The 25,594-nt window shown below is 40.8% G+C and overlaps 1 protein-coding gene across 1 annotated transcript; it reads left to right on the top strand.

Moving 5' to 3' along the window:
* Positions 1-701: 701 nt before the first annotated feature.
* On the top strand, positions 702-25,095 carry LOC107269105 (the record flags this gene model as incomplete). The annotated part of the gene is made up of 3 exons (XM_015742588.2): positions 702-1,345; positions 8,395-8,511; positions 24,857-25,095. Coding segments are annotated over exons 1-3 (363 nt in total), but the record flags the coding sequence as incomplete, so codon positions are not given.
* Positions 25,096-25,594: the final 499 nt, after the last annotated feature.

Below are 25,594 nucleotides of genomic sequence, written 5' to 3'. Positions count from 1 at the left end.
TCATAATTAAAAATCTATTGATTTCATCAGTATTTCCTACTAGTTGCAAACCTAAATAACAGACAGCTATAGATAAGCATCGAGATTCCATATAATATATTTTTTTTACTATTTGTAAGATTTTAATCTGTCGGAAATATTTATTCGTGATAACTGATAACAGTACGACAGCAATCTTGATAGACTCGAATACAATATTTTATCAATCGATCATATTAGCTGTTATAATCAGTTCGATTATCAATTATTAATCATACTATCTGTCTAGGTAATCTAGGTATATCTTGTGACATACAGTCAATCCAGTAATTAAATGTGAGATCTAGGTGACTCTTTTCCATTAAAAGTAATAAGTAGATGACCCCTGTGATACACTTACGCGGAACTCGTGCTACTGTCAAAGTAATAAGTATTAAATAAGAACCTCAGGCAACTACATCCCACGTAATTATAGGAGGTAAAACAGGAACGTACATTTCTGAAGCGACTTTACGTTTAATTTTTCACTCGTTTTATCCTCTTCTACGATCCAGCAAACCAAGAGCCCAATCAATCGTTCGGTTTAACGAGCCAGCCTGAATCGTCGTATCGATCTTAAGGAACCTGGATTAAGACGGCTTCCCCATATCCGGCGTAACGTGGGTTTAAAGGTGGGACGATAATAAGAGGGAAGGAAAAAAAAACAGTCTGGCCAAGCCAGTCGTAATTTATGGAAAGCCCACGAGCCCACGGTGTGTGCGCAAGAGTTAATTGAAATGTTACATAACGTCGTTTCCCCTCTTTGTGCGCGTCGTCGACAGCGTGGCGAATTTGTAGCAGGAAAATTACGAATTAACGCGCTCAATGAACCTAATTAGTGGAAAATCGTTATTGATACGAAGTACCCAGCATCCAACGCATACACACATACTTATATCAAATTGTCAAAGTTACCCTTCCATTGTTTCATTTTCGTGCCTTCTCTTTATTTTTTCTTGAATTTTCACCCCTCACTTTTTTCACGTGCCTCAACCAACAGAAGCGAATCGCAGCTACCACAGTACGATACACGCGACGCGACAGAAGTTCACGCAACTTTTCACTGTGTGGAAAATATGGATACAAGAACTCATAAGGAGCAGCCTTCGGCCTGGACAAACTTATTCAATCGAGACACCCCTTTCGCTTGGATCGCAAATCCAGAACTTACGAAAGTAACAGTGTTGCCAAGTACGATTTGAATTTTTGTCAATTTCATCCTATACGACAGACGCTTCCACTTTGTCGTGTATAAAAAAAAAATAATGTTTGACCGATACGAATTTTTAATTCACGTCCGTCACTTCGTAATGGGAAATAATGACTGGTGGGTAAGCATTTTGTTGTTACGTAATTCAATGCACCGAAGGAAACAAGTGACGTATGATTTATTATGACTATATATGCCAGTCCTTTATTTCTTATAATGGCTTATAACGAACGACTTCGGTCTAATTAATATTAAGCTCACGCGCGCCCAAGACTATTACCCGGTGATATTTCATCTGTGATAATTGAGAAAAATTGCAACGCGCAATCACTCTCCCTACCAATAGTACAAGGGTCCACGGTAATGGCTCTGTGCGCATTCTAACCCTTCGTTATTGTCTCTGGCACATAAGCGAAAGAGACAACGGTACTGGATTTCTGGTAGTTTAATTGATTCCTATGACCCGATGACGACGTTATTATCGCGCCTCGTTATGCCTAATGGCAATGGCAATTATACGCATTTCCACGGTAGAATTGTTTAATTCGCATTCTCGAGTGTGTTTCGTGAAATTGCGCAATACCCAAAATCCACTGCAGCTCTAGCGAAACACGTCGGGCGCGTACGGAGTAACTTTTTTATTCAATTCTCTACGCTGGGTCAGACGAGGACGCGAACGAAAGATCCAATGGGTTTGAATTCGGGGCGCGTATTTCGAGATGACTGATTGGATATGTGAAACATCCGCAATCTAACCGCACAGTGGATCGTCAAGCCGCACCGCCATATTGTTTCTGTTAGAGTGATATTTTTCTCTGGTGGGATACATATTCCCAGCCACAGTTGGTCCAGATACCTGGGACACCCCTGACGCGGCATTCGTTGAGGTACTATGAAAAATTAACGGGCCCCACGAGCTGAATAGGTTGGCAGCACCGTGACTACGAGTTATCCTGGTCACTAAAGAATTGAAACTGGGTATAGGTGGGTTGGAATTCGTGGAAGATTAAATAATCGATAGTGGATACACTGGTAATCAATAAAGAGACGATAAGAGGGTACCTTGTAATGATAGAGTCGAAGGGTGGATGGTTCTACTTAGAAAAACGTAGCGATCGATCCACTCCGGGACGTCGAACTATCCTCCTGGTCTGAAGTACCATTGCGATAATTCGTTTTGCAAAAGCTAGTGCGCTTCCTCCGTGACTTTAGTGAAAAAGGTTGGAAAACCGTTCCCTCTTGGAAGGAGTCGCCGAGCTTCTGCAGTTACTTGGCGAAAATCAATAAATACCTTGGTAGGTGGATAGATGGAAAGGTAGGAGTCTCATATTGTATGTATATGCCAAGCACAGGAGGTTAGGTTGTAATTCTAGCAAATTTAGGTACGAGGGAATCCATTATGGCGATGAGATACGAACTGTATGTTATTTGCTATAAAAAATCATTTTACAGTTACGAGTACGTTTATGCGTACGAGCTACATATTTAATTGGACAATAAAACCGATACATGAATGTAAAATTTTTTTTAACTAAATTTCAATTTTTTTTTCTTATAAACAGTAAATATATCTAAGGTAAGACTGCTATCAGTTGTCTATTTCGTTACTGGATCTTCGTTTATTATATACCCGGCTATTCGGCCCGAGCTGAAAAAAGGTAGCGTCTGAACCTGATTTTACAACGAGACTCAAATGGACGTGTTATCCTCAGGTTGTCCGTTTGAGCTGAATAACTCGGCATAATTGTAAACGTATATGCATTGTGGTTACTGGTATTCGATACGCGACTGTCCAGACGCCCTTCCATGCCGAGTACCTTAATTCTTAACGATTAATCCCAGAAAGAATTATACCTGGTGAGTGTTCAGCAACCGTAGCTTTTACATTATTCAGTGTGTCATGATTTATAAAGGCGAAGTTTACCTTTCATGATTTCGCCCCACTCAATTTCTTTCCTTAACCACCCTTCGAGTACCAGACCCTCCTGCCTCCCGACTACTGAATTAGCCCGGCGAAAGCTTTTTTTAATCGGGTTTCTGCTCTACGAGCGTAATTAAAACGCACAGTTAATAAAGTGTCCAACCACGTCACCAGCTATCTGTATGTCCTCCCACCTGAAGATCGCCTATAGAGACGCGTCTGACATATTTTTTCTTCAACAGCGAAGCGAAAACGTGCACTTCTCGAATAGGGAAACGTGGAAGATCGAAAAATTGAATATGAGTGAGGTGACATTTGACCAGCTACCACCGGGGCAATTGTTTTTTTTCACGTAAGCTGTACGATGCACAGATGTTTCATTGTGAATTCCTAAGTTACCAAACTAACCTGCTTATTTGCACCGACCCAAGAATCACCCACTACGTGAAAACTCGCGTTCGCTCCGCTGTTGAAGAAAATAGTATGTGAGCCGCGAGAGAAAACGGGCCTTTGTGCCTTGTATAAAGTTGAGAACCCCTCGGCTTCGCCTCGGGGACCTCAACTTTATACGCGGCGCAGAAACGCCCGTTTGCGCTCTCGGTGCACAATATACTATTTAATGATATATTTACGTGGGTTTCAAAATACGGCCTCTTAGATTGACTCTTTGGTATACTAACAGCGTACAGAAACGACTAGTACGAAAGTACTGGTTAAACCTATATAGGGTGTCAAATTAAAACAAATTTTTTTATTTCAAACCAATTACGAAAAGCTCAGCTCACTTTCGGTTTTTCGCTGTTTTTCTTCAGCTTAAAAATGTCACGGTAAGAAAATTTCTACTGTCCAACTCGGTCAGAACTTTTCCGTCGTTCGCCAGGACAATTGGTTTTCTTAAAGTGGCAGTCACGTAAAGTCGATTCCGGCATTTCGCTCGAGTTACGAGACGGGATAAAAGAATGCATTGAAATCTCTGTACTTATATGTGTATACACGTAAGGCTATATTTACTATGTATAGGGCTAAGAAAAGATACAGATATCGTGTATCCGTGTATAGGATGGATGGAAGGTCTGACGGTTATACGGCGCGCAATAAAGGCAGGATCGTGAAGGAATTCTGACGTCGGTACGATCGCTTTTCGAAAGGGCTGATCTGAATTTAGGAAGTTATCCGAGACTGTATTCGTCGATGCAAATACTCTGGCGGATCCGTTGAGCTGTTAAGCCTTAATCAACGACTCCTTCGAAGCCCGGATTACCGATGCCCAGAGAAGGACTTAAACATAGTCACGTTATTGCTATTAGCCACGGCCTTAACGTCATTCCAGTTCGAAGATACGGGCCGAACAGCTTCGAGGCAAAAAATCATCCAGTTTCTTTTTTCCTCAATAAATATATAAACAGATCGATACGTATGAGCAACAGATGTCGCGATTTCTAATACAGAAATCTGATGGTGGGATAAGTGAATTTCACTCGATCTTGGACGTTGAACAACCAAATTTTATACGTCGATCGATATCGATTGTCCCTTGTTGTTGCTTCAGATGTCAGCTGTGTTCTACTGACAGTGTATGTTCGCATATGTCAATACCGGCAGCAATAGTTTATTCAGGATGATGATATCCTGGACAGACGTTATTGTACGTCCACATAAATCATAGTTGTCGAATACTTCGTTGGTTCTATGGCAACTATTGGTAACGGTCGATCCAAGTCTACACCAGTGGCTGAATTTCATTACGTAAGATCGTTAACGTATAAACGGACGTTGCAAGTATTAAGGAGCCATCGCCGTCTTCCTGAATAGTTTCCTCGGCCGATTCTGAATCCCGAGGTGGTACTCATCTCTGTAGCAGACGACGTGTCCGAGTAGCAGGTTGCTATAGCAACCTCACCCTCCACAGCAGAAATTCAGGGGTTCTCAACCCCCGTGAAGTATCGGTCACGCAATGTAGTTTAATCCTCGCGGCAAGTATCCCTCGAGACAGTATAGGTCCAACCGTGCCAAATGAATTATTTATATTGTTTTTCAATTATACCCTGCGAATGAAATTTACATGAGCGTTAAAAGGCTGGTGCGACACGTGAAACAGTACGCGTGGTAGAATAATTTCAAAATGATTTTCAAAATATTTGTCTGATCCTCTCAAAGAATTCTTTAGAATCTAATGGCTGAAAAAAAAACGTTTTCAAATTTTTGTTTAACACCATTATCCACGTTCCTTCGGGAAAACTGGTTGTGTCCTCCACTTTCTTTTCGGATCCTATTTGCATTCTATTTATAATAACGCGTTTGTGTCTATATCATTATTATTATTAGATCTCTTTTGAAGAAGCTTTCAAGACCTGCAATTCTGACCAGCGATAAGAAATAACGTTCGAAACGGAGTTAGGTTCGTCGTCGCGTCTTTCCAAGGTGCTCAAGAGTTTCTCAAGGAATCCGTTGGCCACCCGTTAACCTAGATAGAATCGCGAGACACTCCGGCCTGTCTCGCTTAGGGCTGTTTTTTAACTCCCGAAGGAGGACAAGTCCGCGGGTGCTTTAAGAAGGGAAGCTGTGCGAGAAAGAAAATTTATATATAGATATGTATTATATGTATGTATGTGTATATATATATATATATACACGTATATATATATATATATACAATATGTATATGTGTATATATATACATATTGTCTAGTATAGGTTAAAGGACTCGCGGAACTTTATTGCTATATCTTATGTATTATAAGCTGTGTACAGTGCGAGGTAAGCCAGCTGATTAGTACCCAGAACCGGATACTTTGGTAGGACTATAGTACGAGAAGTAAAGATGACCTAACCTAACCTGTGTACTGGCTCTTCCTCGAGCTACCTGACGAGAATTAATTAGACGCATTCATAGTCTCGCCATAGTTCATAGAATACCGTTCTATTCTACACCCTCCTAACCCCCAGTCGGCACGCAGACGGTATCCATAAACGTAAACACATTGTTAAGTAGCAACCGAGACCATATTTGTTCGGCCAACCACTCGCTTCTGTACCTAGCACTATATGTACGGACTTGCTATGGAAACTGTGTAAGCTTTGCATCCTGCGAAATTCGGCCCTGTGCTGAGCTTTACAGTTTACTAGTTCGATATTATGCTTACTGCAATTTGTATGTGCACTTCGTTTGTATGGCAATTCAATTTCAGTATTGAAATACATGCTTAAGTGCATTGTGGTTTGTGAAACTATTTTGAGCTTTTTTGCCTTTATATATGTGTGTGTGTGTGTGTGTGTATATATAGAAGTTCAGAAGTTCAGGGTGAGTTTGGATATATTGATGCTTTAGGTTACATCTGGACGGGCGTTTGTAGCTGCTTCGTTCGTACAGGGAAACGAAGCTTTTTTTCTATTAGTCTGATGTAGGAATGAGTCAGTCACTTTTGAAACGTCTCGATCGATGACGCACCCACCAATCTCGACTACCACTGTATGTGTACTTCAGTATGGCTTCCGATTGGACGTCCAATCTTACGCGATGTCACTGACTGTACTAACATGGGACGTACAAGGATGGTCTTTCTTTGGTTGGATTCGATTTTGTCCTAGGATAGAAGGGTCCTTTCGAAAAATGTTATTGCATCGTTCGAATAACAGTTCACCTTGTAGAAATAACAGGGGAGGGTCTAGGAAGTGGACATAGTCTTTTCTATTTGTTCCATCATTTTTTGTAAGTTGCGAAATTCTTTAGGGTGGACCAGACTGTAGAGTAGTAGGGTAGCCGTATGCGTACTGTCATTCCGATGTATAGTCGGTCCGTGACATCAGTTCCACTTTGAAGGGACCCTGAATGCGGAGCCGATGACGCGGTTTGACTACTATTTTAATTTTCATTAGCAAGTCCAGGACTCATGTGGGATCCTATTGAGCCAGTTCAAAAATAACCTCGATGGGTCCTCAATTCTCATCATGAAATTCCCATTAAGGTATTAACTCCGTGCGTATAAATACAGCTATGGTTTAGCGACGGGTATGAAAATATACGTGCGTACTATCTGCGCCATCTGTATTGCACGCTATAAGTTTTGGATTTACATTTGTTCTATGTATCGTATCGAAAAAGACGACTCCTATGCGAATCCCCACATTGTCGCCCCCGAATGTTACTACAATTCTGTTTGGGTGCCAGGTGCCTCTCGACCGGTGGTTCCCGCTGAGCTCTTCATTGATGATAGAGAGGAGCGGGAGGGGGGAGGGGCACGGAGCGATTTATTTTAAATGACCGGTACAGTGGCTATCCTGCGTAACTCCCGTGTATTCGAAAACAGGTATAGTTGGATCAAGGCTTTGCGGGCGCGACTATATTGAAAATAAAAATACACAATCTGATCGCAAAAGTCATCTTGCCTGTATGGGTCCTTTCGAACGGCTGCATGAGGCGTGGATCCCGGTTAGCCCACGAGACGCAGGGAGCCTTCGGCATTGTAGGAGTTGGCGAAGGCAGATCTTTCTAAAAAAAAAAAATGATCTGCTACGGGCAGCTAGCAGATAATTTTTTCAATATTGTTTTTTTTTTGGGGTTAAATCGGAATAATTATTACTAAAATGTGTCAGAAACTATAGATCTCAGTTGCATGCTTAAAGAACTCAGATTTAATTCACAGGCATCCTTAGCCCGACGTCATCGTCGTTCTTGGACGCTACGGACTCTTTCCGATCTCTCCCGATTGTTGGGACCTGGTGCAGATGGTTCGGCTCCCCTATATTCCTTTCTTATCGGTGGCTCTTATCATTAGTGGGACTTCTTCCCGGTTTTGTTCTTATTTTGAAATATAGATCCTCTATATTGGCTTCGTATTATTTCTACAATCATATAGTTACCGGTATACCATGTCCAACCGGTCACGTGATCAATACTATTTATTTTGCCAATAAACTATCCAGTCTCCGCTGGTAACCAGAAATCAATTATGCCTCCATGGCGTTTACTATAATATCAACCCCTACTAACCCTTGTGTACCGGACCCTATATATTATCCTCATACAACGTCTATACAGTTCTCCCACAATAATGGTACTCTATATATATCCGAAATGACCCAGTTACAATGTATTGGATTACATTAAATCCTAATTCATTGATACAATAGAGTATTGAGTCTTGCATCGATCTAATATTACCCCCAACGATCACTTTTTTCAGGATTCCCTATTCTTCCTCGATTCTACCCAGTTTTTCGAAATTTCAATATTTTTCTCTTACAGGCAGATGCGGTCATGGCTCACCCTGCGAACAGCTGTGCTACGAACTTCACGATGGGATGTACGAGTGCGATTGCAGGGACGGCTATATACTACACAAAAACGGCTACAGCTGCGCCGGTAAGTTTATCTTCATTTTGACCTAACGTCGCTCCGCACTGTATATACATATATATTTACCTCGTAGAGATAGCTGCTCATGCATTAACGTACCAGTGTGCATGCCAAACAAGTAGTACAGGCACTTGACATACAAAACAAGAAACGTTCGAGATCAGTAAACTCGTTACAATACGTTTCGCCAGTTTACATAATCATCGTATGTTTCGTGGAAAAGCAGAAAACGAATTTCATATAATATATATACCCTATTTATCTTACATATCCTACACTATAATACAATATATCGTGGTATATACCAAATCCTTAGCGAGCACCATGAATATATCAATATGCAGATAAACGCTTCTGTCTCTATACCAAGAAATATCCTCCCTCGCTTTCGTATACTACGTAGGCATTTACGAACGCACGTGTGAATAATGCAACGGTATAAAGGTACGTGCACACATGAACGTCTGATACTTCATATTGTTTACAACGCTCGTACGAATACGCGATGGCATAAAGGTATACGTATTAAATTAATGGTCCAGTAGCTCGTGTCGTCGGCTTGGAAACGTACCCTTATTTTTTAACTCCCACCTTAAACTCCTTTACGCATTTCAGATCTTGACCACTGGCAACGTTTTTTGCACGTGGAAAAAAAAGGTATCGAGTAATAAAATTCTAACTGGCCACCCTTTCTTACTGTGGTCTACAGCAGCCCCCTTGACTCTATTATCAGCCGTAGGGGGTTGTAACTCTACGCTGCCATTGTAGAATTACGTGCGTGCACTATAAGTAAAGGGCACGTATTAAGAGCATGTATCACTCTAGACACACTGGATACGTAAAACAGCCGCTTCCGTAAACGTTGAATTATCTTCTAAAGGTCCACCGAGACTACTGGGTCATGAGTTTAGTGTCTGGTTACAAACGGCAGCTGCACTACTTCCACTGGCTTTGCCGTAGCAGCTAACTGTACCTAACTCCTGCACTATAGCGAGAGAGGGTTCCTCGTAGACCTAAGGTAGCGACAATCCTCCCTCATTAGTAGGTGTCGCTGTGCTATTATCTCACCCTTCCTGTACACGCAGTTTACTGTTTTCTACCCTTTGTCACTTTTTTTTTCTCATTTTCTTCCACCGCCCAGACACTCGTTATTGGTTTGACCATTATTTGTTCTCTTTGACCCTATCGTCTCGCGGAACGTATGATGCTTGGCAATTTAACGTTCTGCGACGGCGAGACTCCTTTAGTCGCTGAGGGGCGATAATGCACGTAACTACGAGCCTTTTAGTCTCTCTCAGCGACACGGACTGTTCGTCGACGCTTCGGCACGCACGGTTTCGAGATGATGGCGCGTGCGTCGTAGCTATGTTTTAATGTAGCTGAAACCGAGTCATTCTGGTGGGATAGTGTTGTACGCATTTTACATGCGTACGGATATTGAGTGGTGGGATACATATGGTTGTACGCATATGCTAAGGGACTTTGTGACTTTTACACGCGTAAACGCACGCGTGTTAACGCCTATACGTAAGGCATCTCGATCAGTCACCGAAATGATAAGGGGGGTGGATTTCGTATAAAGGGGTGGCGCCAGCACGTAAACGAGTACGTTTCTCTCGCAGGGCTGTGTATTATGCGTATTTAAAGATTTAGAGTGCTGTTCATGAAATAAAAAGGGCGGTTAGGGATGAAATCAGAACGGTCGATGCTGTGAATATTTTAGGTTTGATACTCTATTTTTCTTTTTTTTTTTTTTTAACGTTTTAAGATTTAACGTGCACAAATATTTTCACATTTCTGTATGGTTCTTATATGCGTATACATATATTTTTTATACGTGATAAAATCGCAAAAGGTTAAATTAACAATGGAGAATAAAAGTGGTAATTTTAGAATTATTTACCATTAACATTCATGTTTCATATATGGCACCACTGAGAATATTACTTAGTATGGGCTCTTGTGCAAAATTTTATATATATATTTTTTCATTTGGACTTATTCAAATTTTCATGTTCACTCCGTAGGACTTAAGGCGCAGCTTCATGTATGCATCGCTGTAAGTGCAGCAGAATACCGTCTAATTCTAATGGCTTTTTCTGATCATGTTCCGCTGCACTATAGTGCATAAACCGATTATCATTTCGTTGCACTTAAAGTGCATATAACGTATGCCGAAGCCCGTGCTCTTAGTACACACGCGGATTCTTTGCGGAGCGCTCAGGCATTCATTAATCGTTTTGGCTACTTTTGTCTCGTTTTCATCGCGTCCGATCGTATTTCTGTGCCATCTTTTGATATCGATTATCGAACCCTTACTTCCACCATTTCAAATACGTCAGCGTCTTTATATCGGCGATATAAATTGTATCGATATTTCGCAAATACGAAAACATTCCACGTAGCACGTTACAGGGCACTGAATTACGTATATCTATATTTCTGCATGACCGTATTCACACGGTATACCTACATTCAGCATAAATATATTTTTCCAAGAATTTCGCTTTTCATCTTTCCTCAGCTTCGTCTTATACGTTTTTCTTTTTTCTATACGTATATGCATATGTATATATATTTCTTTATAATTTTCTACCAAGATTACGCACTGTTACATAACCCCCACGCATTTCGCAAAACACGTGTAAGGATCTTTGAATAAGACTGGTGTGGACGTCACACGTTTCTATATGCCCTCTCGTGTGTCACGAATTATCCATACGTACATTGTATATCTATATAGTATCTATAGGAAGGCACATAAGTACTTGGCTTGGTAGGTAGGTCAGGCTGTATTATATACGGTATATATATATAGGTATACGTTCACGTAGAGATACACGTGGGGCTGGCTCAATGTCCGCGCTTGACATATTACTCACGTGGATGATGACGGATCGTATCCTCTCGTGCAAGGGTCTACGGGATGGGTCCAGGGTCGGTTGTACTGGAACAAAAGAAACAAATGACAAGCAGCCGACTGGGTATGTTTCCAGAGAAACAAAAGAAATCGCACGCGCGACTTGTCGTTTTATAAGAATATATATATATATTGTAACGACGATTTTTCTTTAAATCTGTCATTTATAAATAACTGCACTGTATTCCAGGTATACGATGGGAGCTAGATATAATAAAAATTATATTTCTTCTTCGTGTTCCTTATGGCTTTATGCCCTCATAGAGGGCCAAGTGCCAGAAAAAATATATTTAAAAAACTGTCTTCGAAAAACTAATCCCGGACATTGAAACCTGAAAAAAATCTAAAAACTGGAGGAGCTTCGCGAAAAGATACAACGAAAGAACACATACTAAAATTCGAAATAAGGTACGGAACCATAACCTGGTATGGTTTTATTCAACGAAACACGAAATATTGATGGAATAACAGTTTCTGAACGAAATATAGAAATTTCATATAAAGCGGAATCGAGTTATCCCACGAAGATAAAATTACTAGAACCGTTACGTGAACTGATCACTGGACAAAGTATTGTACAATATTTAGAAGAAGAAACGGGAACGCCATGCTTTTTAAAACGAAATACCAATTAACACAGAAAAGCCTAGATTTATAGGGTCTTGAACGATATACAAAATATACTCTATACAAAATGTACAGGTGCTAACGAACTTGTACCTTGAACTGGAGAAACGATTCTGCGAGAGATGGACTGTAAAGATAATACATAATGAAAATATTAATAAATAATAAGAGGCAGGACAGCTCCTTCAGTTTATCACTGTTTTAGCAATTCTCGGTTCCACAATTGATTCGAATGTCTTAAGGCGACTTGTGACCAAACAACTTCAACTTCTGGTCTAGTTCGCGATAACTTGGTCAAAACCAAAAGCGTCACTCGCCGCCTATCTAATCTACTCCAGATATCCTGAGAAACACAGTTTCCCGGATATTGGGTGTCCCTCGTGTGGTTACGATACGGTATATAAAAAAAAGAGACTCGACAACCGGAAAATACGTTTGCTCTTAGGTTCGGCCACACTGAGTGACGCTGGGATTTTCGATAATCGGTAACTTCCTCTTCGAGAGACGCGCTATGATTCGTCCCCCAATTAAATCGGAATCGTGGCTTTATGGCTTCGCCAAAGCGCTCGTAATCTTCAATTGTTATGACGATCTCGACGAGGTTCGACTGTTCAACAAAAATAATTCCAATAGATCCCATTTGGTCTGTAACGGGCTTTGTGGTAGGTGGATCCAGCCTGAACGCATTTATGCGAGACCCATCCTCGTCGAAAATTCCTGTTCTCGCTGAGGACAAGACGGGTGAAAATTTACCACGTTATAATATATATATATGTATATGCATACGTCTAAATGGAAGAAACTTTAAGAGGGTGAATTAATTGGGAATTAATTAACTGCGCCCAACTGCCTAGGATGCTTCGAAGTCCTTTCCGGGTGCTTGGAAAACTTCTGGGTCGATAGTAAAGAATAGTTTTCGAGGAGCTGTTTTTTGTCTTGCTTGATTATTTTATTTTTTCAAGCCCTTAAGTTTCTTCCAATTTTCGAAATCTACCTGCCAAAGGTACCTAACCTACTTTTGGCTGGCTAGAGGGACGAATCAATGCTCAACAATGCCTCTGGATGTTTTGCTGCCTTTTCACTGGGGTCGCATTAGGAATTTGTTTATTGGCTAAATCTTAGGCGGCGTTGCCTTTTTGCATGTACAAAATACGTTGATTCGCGGGTAGGACCTGAATTTCGGGTTTCCTTTTCTTTTGCATCACCGTATAGCCGGGATAGTATTGCTAACGTGTACCTTTGCTCTTTCCGGGGTGCATTGTTGTTCGTTAACCGCGAATGTATTATCCGGTATTCTCTTCTGTGTTATCATCGCGAAGACACAGAGAGGGGGAGGGGGGAGAACCCGCGAAATTGTAGAGAAATCGTGAAATGCCAGTGATTACTTTCGTCGCGTCTCTGGAAAGCGTCGCGACGCCGTGTAGAGCTACCAAGCAGGATTTCAGCGTTTTAAGCGCGCCGAGCGAACAAGTTTTTTCTTATATGATTTTTCTACTTCCATTCTTCCGTGTTTTTCTTTCTCACTCATTTCCTTTCTTTGCTTCCTCTATCCTTCTCCCTTGTTTTCGCGCTGCTGTTTTACTCGCCAGAGGAAAATCCAAACTCGTCTTCCACTTTAATCCCTGTCCCTGGGTATTTTAGTTAAGACTCGTTCTACCGTATTAAATACAATATATATATATATATACACACTCACCGTCCACCCTCTCTCTCTATCTAACCCAGTAACATTCCATTAACCTCTCGAGTCAATACCAAAGCAATATAATCGTATTTATATTCTTTATCACTTTTATCCATGATAACCGAATTACCTTTCGACTTATTGAATTTAATCCTTTATTTGTCACGAATATTGCCGGCAAAGTGTATTATAGAGTACGGAGCGCCGAGGTTGCCATTTCTAGGATAGGTACGTGTAAGCTTTAAGAGATTTAAATTTTATTTCTATATCCGCCAGCCATTCCTTTTCCCTCCAGCCGGTGCCCTTTTAGTATTTCACGTAGAAAACTTTTGCCCTTTTGTCCCTATAATCGGATCGATGAGAAAAGTCCTTGCAAAGAAGTCGAGCTTCCGATTAATCCCATCTAAGGGATGATCGGGCATAGACCCATCGGCCATAGCTAACTATTTCGGGACGTCAAAAAACAGGATTTCAAGAAGAAGAGGTTATTGGATGAGAAGAAAAACGATAAAATATAACGAGCTAAAGTAGCTAGGGACTTTTGTCTGGAATATTCCTAGAAAAATACTCATTCTATCTTTCAAGGGTTCTCACGCTGGTTAATATATACTTATGTATAGGAGAGGGTAGATCGCCCTTGGCAGTGACCCTTAATATCCCCTAACCTGTACTCCCGCGATAGAAGCAACCACCAGCAGTTATCGACAGTTCAGGTATTAATAAGTAAAGTTTCATCAGAGAGGCTGAACTCTTGGAAAACCATATAACCCTGCTCGGCTACGGGAACCGAGGTTAATCCAACTTTTGGTAATATTCCCATTAAGTCACTGGGATACGAAGCCCCTTTTGATTAGGGCTTCATAATCGCACTTTGTACTTTGTCTGATATCCACTTTCTGTATTACGCCTTTTGGTGAGTGAGTACCGCATTGTGATTCCTAGATGGCGCAGCTTGTTACGACGCAAAGTACCTAGACACCTTGCCAGGGTTCTTTCCCATTATTTCTGGTTAAAACTTCTTCGAATTGCTGCTCACGTAGCTGAGTGTAACTTCATATATATATTATTCCACCTATGAGAATTTCACGTATCTATTTCACACCTAACAACGAACTGCTAATTATGCATCGTTAAAGCTTGGCAGTACAATCATGCTCAGCGATGTAGGAATGCGGAAATATGTAGATATCGGCTCGGGAACGCGGGAACTTTGGTGCAATGTAATTCGACGAATACATGAGACGGAAGTAGCGCCATACTGGAGATGCTATTAAGCTTCGTACACACGGAGGATAGAAAAAATATATTCGCCGATCAGTAGCCCAGACAACACATAATGTCCAAAACTCGTATTTAAGGCGTCTAATGGCACAGAAGTTGTCTCTAAGACATCTTAAAGACGTATTGTACAAAATTTACAAAATTTAGAAAATTACTTGAAAAATTTGACGTTATTTTTTATAGAAAAATATTATGTGACTTGTTGCTTACGTCATTTTTTCAATCTTACACATTATGCATTTTATTTTCTTCTTTCTTTCTTTCCTTCTTTCACGTTGTATCTGCCTTTTATTTTCTCTCGTTCATCGATCTGTCTCGAATACTTGAAAGATTCATAGTCGCAATTTTCGTTCAGTCGGATTCGACCGATCACGAAAAGTCCCTAGCCAAGTCTCACGAAGAGGGCTAGTAACTTAATATTTTTCAGAAGGTTACATGTGAATTTTCTACATGAATTTCTTTTTCAAACCTACATTTTCGATACTTGTCACATTACCACGAGAACGTCAGTTGCCAGCACTGTAACGTAACGTGTAACTGACAGAATTTTTTTGGAATTTATACACACAGGCCTGCGCGCGCACACACACACACACACGTAACGATAATTTCTTTTTCGATTTCGCAAAAATACGAATCGTCGAGTAAAAACTGGATTTTCGAAAGCTCTTGCATCTCCTTGTATCCCGTACTCCTTGTATCCCGAAGACAGCGATTCGCTTTCGCGTCACAAAATGAAAGTTTACCTTCACTTCCTGTTTTACCAAAATTCCCTATCGTGTGCTTTTCGCGTATTCATAAGGCGACGTATGTAGATAATCCAATGCGAATAGAAATACCGGCAGACAGCATATAACCCACCCTATTGAATTCGAGGATGCTCATTCAGCCTGGAGAAAGGAAAACGGTGGAGAAAGAGATGATAGGGGAAGTAGAGAAAGGATAGAAAATAGTCTTGTGGTATGAAGGACTAATGTAAAGAAAAGAAAAAAAAAAGGAAAAAAAATCGTAGGGACAGAAACGATTTATCCTATCTGATTGAAATCCATTAGCCGTACTATTCAAAATGGAACGTTCCCAAAATATCGTTTTTCTTATCTCCATTTTTTTCCCTCGCATTGGGGTAACTTCGTATCATAACCACAACCTGCGTGTAATACTCGTCGTGTAACCTTCTTTTCCAACGGGATGAATTGCACACTCGTAAATTCCATTCGATAACCATCGGCGCCCGTGCTACAACCTACTTTGCGAAACGTACATGCACTAGTCTACATATGACTTTTCACACTAAAGCCCTGCACACAGCGCACCCTAGCACGTATGCTGCCATCTCGCGGAATCGTGGCATCGTACTCGACTCGAGAATACCTTCATGAATTACTTGGCCTCCGAAGGAAAGTTTACGCGTCTTCGATAAATTGAAGCTCGAAGTTCCATTACGTGGAATGATAAAAGTTGCCCTGCCGCGTTATATCGATAGAATCCTTTTTAATACCTTTCAACGTTCATGGTGCATTTCAACAATACAGTGCAACGTTGTGATTTAATATTAAATAAATTATTTTTCTACGCTTAATCGTTAATGAAATTTAATATGCCCTACTGTATTTCATTGTTATTCTTGTATGAGGTACGTCACAGTATTTGTTTTGGTAACGACTAAATTATTTGTTACTATAAAACAATTATTCGTTAACGTAGTATACTATGGAATTTTTGTTTCATCTCCTACGTTATATCAAATTACGTTATCCTGTATAAGCAATACGATACGTTTTTAATTGGGTCCGGGAAGTTAGCCCCCCCATAATTCGAAAATTCCGATTTCGTTGTTTGTTCTGAGTTGTTCTACGTTTGTTCTATATTGTTCCAGAAAAACAAGTTCCTCAATTGAAATTTGTAGCGGTGATGCGCAAAAAACAGTTTCTTACCGGAACCCCCCATTTATGGAAAATCAAAGTTTTTTTTGTTGCTCCAGCTTGTTCTAGATTGTTCCAGGTTGTTCTTGGCTTTTCTGGGTTGTTCCAGGTTGATCAGGTAGGACAGACAAGTAAAACCTGGGAAACACTGGAAAAGCTGAGGAGGATGAACGCTCTGAGAATAGCATGTGGACATAGGAACATTTCGAACGATTACCAGGTTATTCCAGCATGTTCTATGTTGTTTAGGTTTTTGTAGATTGTTCCACGTTGTTCCACGACCTCCCACGATCGAGTAGGACAGTCACATAAAACCAGGGAAAGACTGGAAAAGCTGAGGAGGACGAACGCTCTGAGAATAGCATGTGGACATAGGACCATTTCGAACGATTTCCAGGTTATTCCAGGTTGTTCCTGCTTGTTCTAGGTTCTCCTAGGTTTTTTAAAGGTTTTTCTAGGTTTTCCTAGGTTTTCCTAGGGTTTTGTAGGTTTTCGTAGGTTTTCTTAGGTTGTTCCAGGTTGTTCCAGGTTGATCAGGTAGGACAGATACGTAAAACCAGGGAACACTGGAAAAGCTGAGGAGGACGAACGCTCTGAGATATGGACCGCATGTGGATATAGGACCATTTGGAACGATTTCCAGGTTACTCCAGCTTGTTCTAGGTTTTCCTAGGTTTTCCTAGGGTTTTGTAGGTTTTCGTAGGTTTTCTTAGGTTGTTCCAGGTTGTTCCAGGTTGATCAGGTAGGACAGATACGTAAAACCAGGGAACACTGGAAAAGCTGAGGAGGACGAACGCTCTGAGATATGGACCGCATGTGGATATAGGACCATTTGGAACGATTTCCAGGTTACTCCAGCTTGTTCTAGGTTTTCCTAGGTTTTCGTAGGTTTTCGTAGGTTTCCGTAGGTTTTCGTAGGTTCTCTAGGTTTTTCTACGTTTTTCTAGATTGTTCCACGTTGTTCCACGTCCTACCACGATCAGGTAGGACAGTCACATAAAACCAGGGAAACAATGGAAAAGCTGAGAAGGACGAACTCTCTCAGAATCGCATGTGGATATATGTAGGACCATTTGGAACGATTTCCAGGTTACTACTCCAGGTAGGTTACGACTCCAGCTTGTTCTAGGTTTTCCTAAGTTTTCGTAGGTTTTCGTAGGTTGCTCCAGGTTGTTACAGGTTGATCAGGTAGGACAGATACGTAAAACCAGGGAACACTGGAAAAGCTGAGGAGGACCAGCGCTCTCAGAATAGCATGTGGATATAGGACCATTTGGAACGATTTCCAGGTTACTACTCCAGGTAGGTTACGACTCCAGCTTGTTCTAGGTTTTCCTAAGTTTTCGTAGGTTTTCGTAGGTTGCTCCAGGTTGTTACAGGTTGATCAGGTAGGACAGATACGTAAAACCAGGGAACACTGGAAAAGCTGAGGAGGACCAGCGCTCTCAGAATAGCATGTGGATATAGGACCATTTCGAATGATTTCCAGGTTATTCCAGGTTGTTCTATGTTTTCCTAGGTTTTTCTAGGTTGTTTTAGGTTTTTCTAGGTTTTCCTAGGTTCTGGGTCTATCGATGATTGTTCTAGATTTGTATAGCAATCGGATAATAGCAACTAACTTAGAACAATGTAGAACAAGATTGGAAATCGGAACTATACAATGTAGAACGATTTTATATGTAAAAAACGTTTTTTTGATCTCATTCGAGTATTCTTCACTATAGAACATGCTGGAATAACCTGGTAATCGTTCGAAATGTTCCTATGTCCACATGCTATTCTCAGAGCGTTCATCCTCCTCAGCTTTTCCAGTGTTTCCCAGGTTTTACTTGTCTGTCCTACCTGATCAACCTGGAACAACCCAGAAAAGCCAAGAACAACCTGGAACAATCTAGAACAAGCTGGAGCAACAAAAAAAACTTTGATTTTCCATAAATGGGGGGTTCCGGTAAAAAACTGTGTTTCCCGCCTCACCGCTACAAATTTCAATTGAGAAACTAGTTTTTCTGGAACATTATAGAACAAACTTAGAACAACCCAGAACAAACAACGGAACCAGAATTTTCGAGTTATAGGGGGCTAACTTCCCGGACCCTTTTTAATTACTATAATTCAGTAATGATAAAATTTGTAAGCCTGGATAACCCCAACTTCTTTTGTTCAATTAAACGCGTTTTGATTTCGTCGTAAATTTCTTAAGGTTTATGTTTCTATTTTTTTCACGAAAGAAACTGTAGCGTTAAATCAATAGCAATGACAGAATCTTTCGGATATTAGAGATAGGACGGGTAAGTATGGAAGAAAATTTATTATTCCCTTAGTACGTACTTATTACTACTCGTAATTCACAGTAATCGAAATATTGTCGGGTCTTTGTATACGATCCCTTTGCGCCCTATAAATGATCAAGCTACTGTATTATTGTCATACACTATCGTTGCTACGGGATCACGAGAGCGCTAGCAGCTGCGATTCACATGGTTTCAAATTTACATCCGACAGAGAAGCGCGAATAGAATAATTGTGACTCACTGACTCTCATGACTCCAGCGACAATGAACCACGTGCTCAGCGAGCCTGTAGCCGGATACGTAGTAGAACCGCTAGGGGTGCCTATGAAGGAAACGAAGAAAATTTCCCGAAACATTAACGCGGTGTATTTGAATACACAACAAGAAAAAAATGGAACTTCGAAACCCGGGAGGTCGCAAGGGAATACGAGTACTGTTTCCTGGTAGCAATTTTCGAGAAACTTCATTACGTCGGGTTGCAGCTCGACTTTTCCTGCAACAAGATCCTCTTCCTGTCTGCAGCTGCACGTCGGCAGCTTTGCGTTTGAAATCGATGTAAATTTTATATTAAATTTCACCTTATATCTTAATGCGTTATTAAATTAATGCACTGCTTTTGTAGACCGGGTGACTCGAGCTTCTTAATCGTCGGAATTGCGTTTTCGACTAACAATGGAAAATCAGAGATTTACGTACCATTCCTATAGAAATTCCAAAGGACCCGATCAACCCGTTGAACCTTCCGGCGGGTACGCACCAACTGTTCAACAGGATGAGACAGGGAACACCTTTTACCCGCTTGCCGTCAAGCTCAGCCTAAGTTTGCCTTTGAAGCAGGGTTGACCTCGTCAGGAAGTGATGAGTGAAACGTGAGTTTAAGTCATTAGGTCGATATACGTTAACGACGAATTTAGTGATTCGCCTTGACAAATGACGACACCTTCGTTCCACGTTTATAAATTGAATATTTATAACTAAAGTGCACTGGGCTAAGGTATATTATGCCTTGGAATAGGAATTGTACCGTGGTACTGTCTTTAAGGTATCCCCGAGCTAGCTCCTACTTGGCAGGGGCGTGAAAGAGGAGATGAGAGAAAAATTGTTAATCTGGAATATAGAAAAATGGAAAGATCAAGAAAATTAATAAAAGCATGATTTTTTCAATCAAGATCGAAATTATTCAACTTTCTCGATTTATTGCATGCGTAAATACCTCAGACAACGCATAAAACCTTGATTCATCTTTGAGGCGATTAAAAGAGGTCTTATGCGTCGAAGTTGTTTTTTAGGCATCAGATGACTTTAGGATTTTTATTTTGTGGAGCCATGTCACGATGCGTAAGTTTACCTTCTATGTAGGTCGGCGTACCACTTGATTCATGCTCAATTGATATTAGTACTTGATTCATGAAATATACGGGAGACTTTTTTGAGGTGTTTCGCATATATCCAAGATATCTAGAATATACAATTCGCAACAATTAAATCTCTGCTACATAAACTGTACATTGTAATATCAGTTATGCAAAAGTTACATAAACCTGAAAATCTTATTTACCGAGCATACACGTTTGCGTACTTTCATGTCGTGAGTTTATCTTTTGACTGGGGTAACTGGAATTCTGAAACGTTCGTGTCGCAGCGCTGCAACGCCTGGCCGATGCAAACTTGCAAATCGGCCCGGATTTGCATAGAGAACAAGGACGTTGCAGATGTTCGCTCTTTTTCCTGCATGAATAGGATAGATACGTATTATTTAGATATACCATGGCAACGAAGTGTAGCCAATCCGTTTAATTAGTGGAATTCAGGGAAACGAACAATTAGCTAGAAAAAATTGTTTACCTTTTCACTGAGACATGGTCCGTTTAAGAAAGGTTTAAAACCTTGATTACACTGTTAAATGTAAATTTTTAATTAGTAATTCGCGCTTTTGCAAAAACATAATTTATATAGACCATTCGCGAAAATTGGAGAATCGGCTGAATATATTCACACAACATATCTAATTGTCATGCCTACAATTTCGTGGTTATGAAGTCTTAAAAAAAATATATATGTCCAAAAATACCCTCGACTCTATAAGGGTTAACGACGTATCTACTTTTTATTAGCACGCTTTTATACGGATCTGTAAATTCTTCACTGCAAGCTCCGTCCGTTCGAATACCTTCGATTTATTATTTTAATCGGCGCCTGCCTCGCGTTATTGAAGAATAGCCACGTTCTGTTTCGCTGGTTCGTATTATCCGCTTTTCCTCTTTCTCTTATTACGTTCCTCCTGCTATTAGCGATGCTGCTGGCTCCGTGTCTCTATTGTTAAATGCATTTGTGTTCTGGTTGGACAATGCGTATTGGTCCGTGATAGATGTTACCTATGCACCAGCTTTACTCGAAACAACGAACGGACGCCGTTTGTCTAGGAAGTTTAATGCGACCGTGACAAATCGTCGTTAGAAATATTGAGAGAGAACAAATTAATGAACGATGCAACGTACATACCCATTACGTCACCTGACACCGACGTAATATTTTATTGCAAAATATCTTCCAGATAAAGTTGACAGATGAACCGGGTTAATTAAATCAAGAAATTTCTGTATGTTCCCCTGGTCCCTCTGACTATGCAAAAATGTATTTTTAATTAAAAATCGTGAATTGGTGAATTTTTAAATCGAACTGCAATTGGAACAATGAATATTCTTCGTACGTGTTATAATAATTTTTTTAGGGTTTGAATAATTTATTTTTATTATTTTACCCTACCTGAGATCGCTGCCAAGAGTAATGGAGCTGAACTGAAAAGATACGTGACTTCTTGGAACAGATCTGTATCGCGGTCTCTTTTTAATCCGGGGTCTTGCTGTGGGGTTTTATGGGCGGGGGCGGGGGGTATCTAAATTTCGAGAATACGTATGAACCAGGCAGGATATCCCTGACAGTTCAAGGACACTCGAAGCTTTCGAATAAATTTAACTCCGGATCCTCCTCCAGGGGCTTTCGCCTCTTTTCTCTTGGGTGGGTTAGGCCAGGGACAGAGTTCAGGATTCACTCCTCGTTTTAGTGAACCCTTTTATAGGGTCGTCTAATGTCCCTTTAAACCCTGCGGTCTCCACGGCCTCGACGCTTTTTCTATGTACTCATATTGCACCACGTATAATGGGACGCTATACGCTTGGGCTATTCTTATGGGGGATCGATCTATCCGGATATTTCAAGCCCCGTTATACGTACCGTGTACCATGTACGTTGACAGAGAAAATATCACAGTATTATCGAAACATTCCGTCAGTCAGTAATGTGTTACAACAATGCAAGAATATTATATGTCTTTTTTTTAACAATGAACGTAAAATAATGTATTACTTGTATACCTACGTTTTACGAATATATTTGCTTAAATATACCATACCGTGAAAATCGACTTTTTTTACTCTGTTGACATTGACGAGAACAAAGGAAATAAATTGGAGGTTCAAATTTTTTTTTTTTTTTGAAAGAACGTTCGAAGAACCGTACCGAAAATAATCAGTTAACCTTAGAACGATACGCGTTGCCCACCTACTGTTACAAAAACGATGTCCAGTGGCGCACAGACCCAGTCGGACATAAATACGAATTTTTTTCTCCGGATCGATCTTCCTCTGGTCATTTGAAGATATAAGCTGTTCTTATCTAACAGAGGTCTTTCGCATATTTAATATTCTGTTCAGTCGATCGGTATGTTTAATCCACTAATCAACCCAGTCCCCGAGGTTAGGACGTTTCACCTTATCCTAACCTTACCTAACCTGGCTTGGACCAAAATCATATATACTGTAATAAGATATCATTCGCACCTTATTTCTTTCCGTCTGACAGAATTTGCAGAAAAAGTCTTTTGCATCCAATCGGGTCCCCGCGCAACTGCCCGCCCTCTGTTACAATTCGTATTGTGCAGGGTCCGACGTGTGCGAAGACGTTCATCTGCATCTAACGTACCGTTTAGTTTCTTTATTTTCGTGACGTCACTCAACGACAGAAACACAGGAACTCTTTGTTCTTTTCAAGAGGTCCTCATGCATCTTTGAACGAGCCTCCACGCTGCCGTTGATACTGTTCGGTAAGGCCCGTCTGACTGACGGTTTCCGGAAAGATTGAAATTTTGCAAGGACTCAAGAGAATTCACCAGATCAGCGTGTGACGCCGGGAGACGCTGGGGACATTTGGCTAAGTTCAGCGTTGTAACGGCACTCCGACAACTTCGCAGGGTACTTACTATACGTTACGTAATTTTATGACGAACGGCAATATGGGCAATTTGCTGAAACAGGAGGGATGGCAGTACGGACGTTTCGTAAAGGGTGTTAGGTGTGGCGGTAGGGTGGGGGTGGATGGGGGTAGGAGAGGTAATCTCACCATTTAAAATTTAATAACCTTGTCGGAGTATAGCTTTGTGCTCAGCTGAAATAGAATAATTCCAGATAGACGCGGTTGGGCGCAATTCATCCTCAATCCTTTGCTTTGTCTTCGGACAAGAGAGGTCTCTCGTCGACGACGCTCCTGACGTAGATTAATTGGTCCTGAAGTCACTTTAAATTGAATTAGGTATACCAACGACTTAGGGTCACGTGTCTTACCCGTATCTGGTTGGTCTCGGGGGTTTTTTCTTTTTTTTTCTTTTCTTTTTCTCTTCAATTTTTTTTTTTCACCTCCCTCGACCCTGCTATTCTTTTCCGTTACTTTTTTGTTTCTACACAACCGAAGTAGTACTACGTAACCTCGACCTTTTACTCACACATACCCTGCAATCTTTCTAAAGCTAGAAATGGAACACCCCCTTGCCCTACTGGCAAGTACAATACGTCGTTTCAACGTAGCGCAAGAGACCTTGAGCTTGTTTTTTTAGCTTCCAGAAACTATATCCTCGTTCCTATACCGACACTGATTTAATGCCTAGCTTTTTTACTCGTTACTCCGAAAAGGCTGTCGGGGACGCTACTCCGCTTTGGCAGGTGGTAAACCTACTTGGGATATCGGACCGAGATTCTTTTTTGTCTTTTTTTTTCCTGTTATCTAACAAGGAGATTCGGCTCTGCTAGGGTTAGATTAACGTACGAATTATGAAATTCAAGATTTTATTCTAGCGTTACCAGTGATTTATGTTCTAATAGGGAATTGAAGGCATCGAAGAATGAAATCGATATCGATACCTTTACATCCTTGCGAGATACAAGGGACTTGAGGATTGGGAACGTACAAAATTGCCGAAGCGGAAATACTCGCTCGTCACCCAGCCCCCTTATTATTCACTGAAATGTATTCATGGTATATCTATATTTATACGTTAGATCCTAATGTTTCATTCAGCAATTCTCGTTTCTTTGATGTCTATTCGGTATTAATTACTCTGTATTTTTACGTGCGCAACGAGCACGTTCTCGGCGAATCTCACGCTTAAACATCGTCAGTTGAATAATGCTCTTTGGATAATTGCGAGGATAACCTCGCGTTATCAAAGAACCCTTATCAATAATTTTCTCTTCTCGTCGGAATCATGAATTTCATAAGATTGTTGCGCAAAGGAGATACGGATGAGGCAAGAAAAAAAAAAATTTTAATTTTGAAAAAATTTTTTATTCTTCAGAGCTGAACTCTACTTCGCCGTCGACCAGCGAACTCAGTGAACTCATTAACGATATCGAAAACGACGAACTCAATCCCGATCCTGAGGACGAGGATTCTATGGAGGATATTCTCTACATGAGAGGAGCGTCCTTTACGATACACCTGGAATCACCACGGAACGATACTAATATCAGTAGCACTGATAGAGAAGATGCTAATGAGATACTAGATCAAGACAAGAACCTGCCCACGCCCCAAGTAAGTATCAATTTTATTCTTTGTCAATGCATTGTCGCAATTCAATAATAATAGGACGCCAAGCTTCTCATCGAGATCAATAGAAATTTCTATCTATCGATGCGAAATTCTTGACACGGGGTAACCAATGACCCTATCCCCATCCAATAATCCATCTTTGACTCGACAAGGTCGATACCTACGGTTGATACCCACGTTCGGACTCTTATCAGTACGGGAACTTCCTGCCGGTACCCTGGAGAATTAGTAGCCGCGATAAAGAACTTCACCTGAGAGATCTATGAGCTATCTGAAATCCTGGTGGCGTTCTTACCTAAGCCAATCGAACGGATATCCAAAGTCGCAGATTCGTCGTCAGACCCAGGGTGGTTCTGATTAAAACTTCTAATTTACGTTCATTATCGGAATATGCTTCTGGATCTAGATTCAGGATATTTGGTAATTAACTTAATATTTTTACCCCAGTCACGTGAGTTTTTACCCCCCTGAGTTTTGACCG

The sequence above is a fragment of the Cephus cinctus genome, unplaced genomic scaffold, assembly GCF_000341935.2.
Source record: "Cephus cinctus unplaced genomic scaffold, Ccin1 Ccin1_scaffold0606, whole genome shotgun sequence".
Classification (NCBI taxonomy): Eukaryota; Metazoa; Arthropoda; class Insecta; order Hymenoptera; family Cephidae; genus Cephus; species Cephus cinctus.
This window is presented reverse-complemented; position numbering and strand designations above follow the sequence as displayed.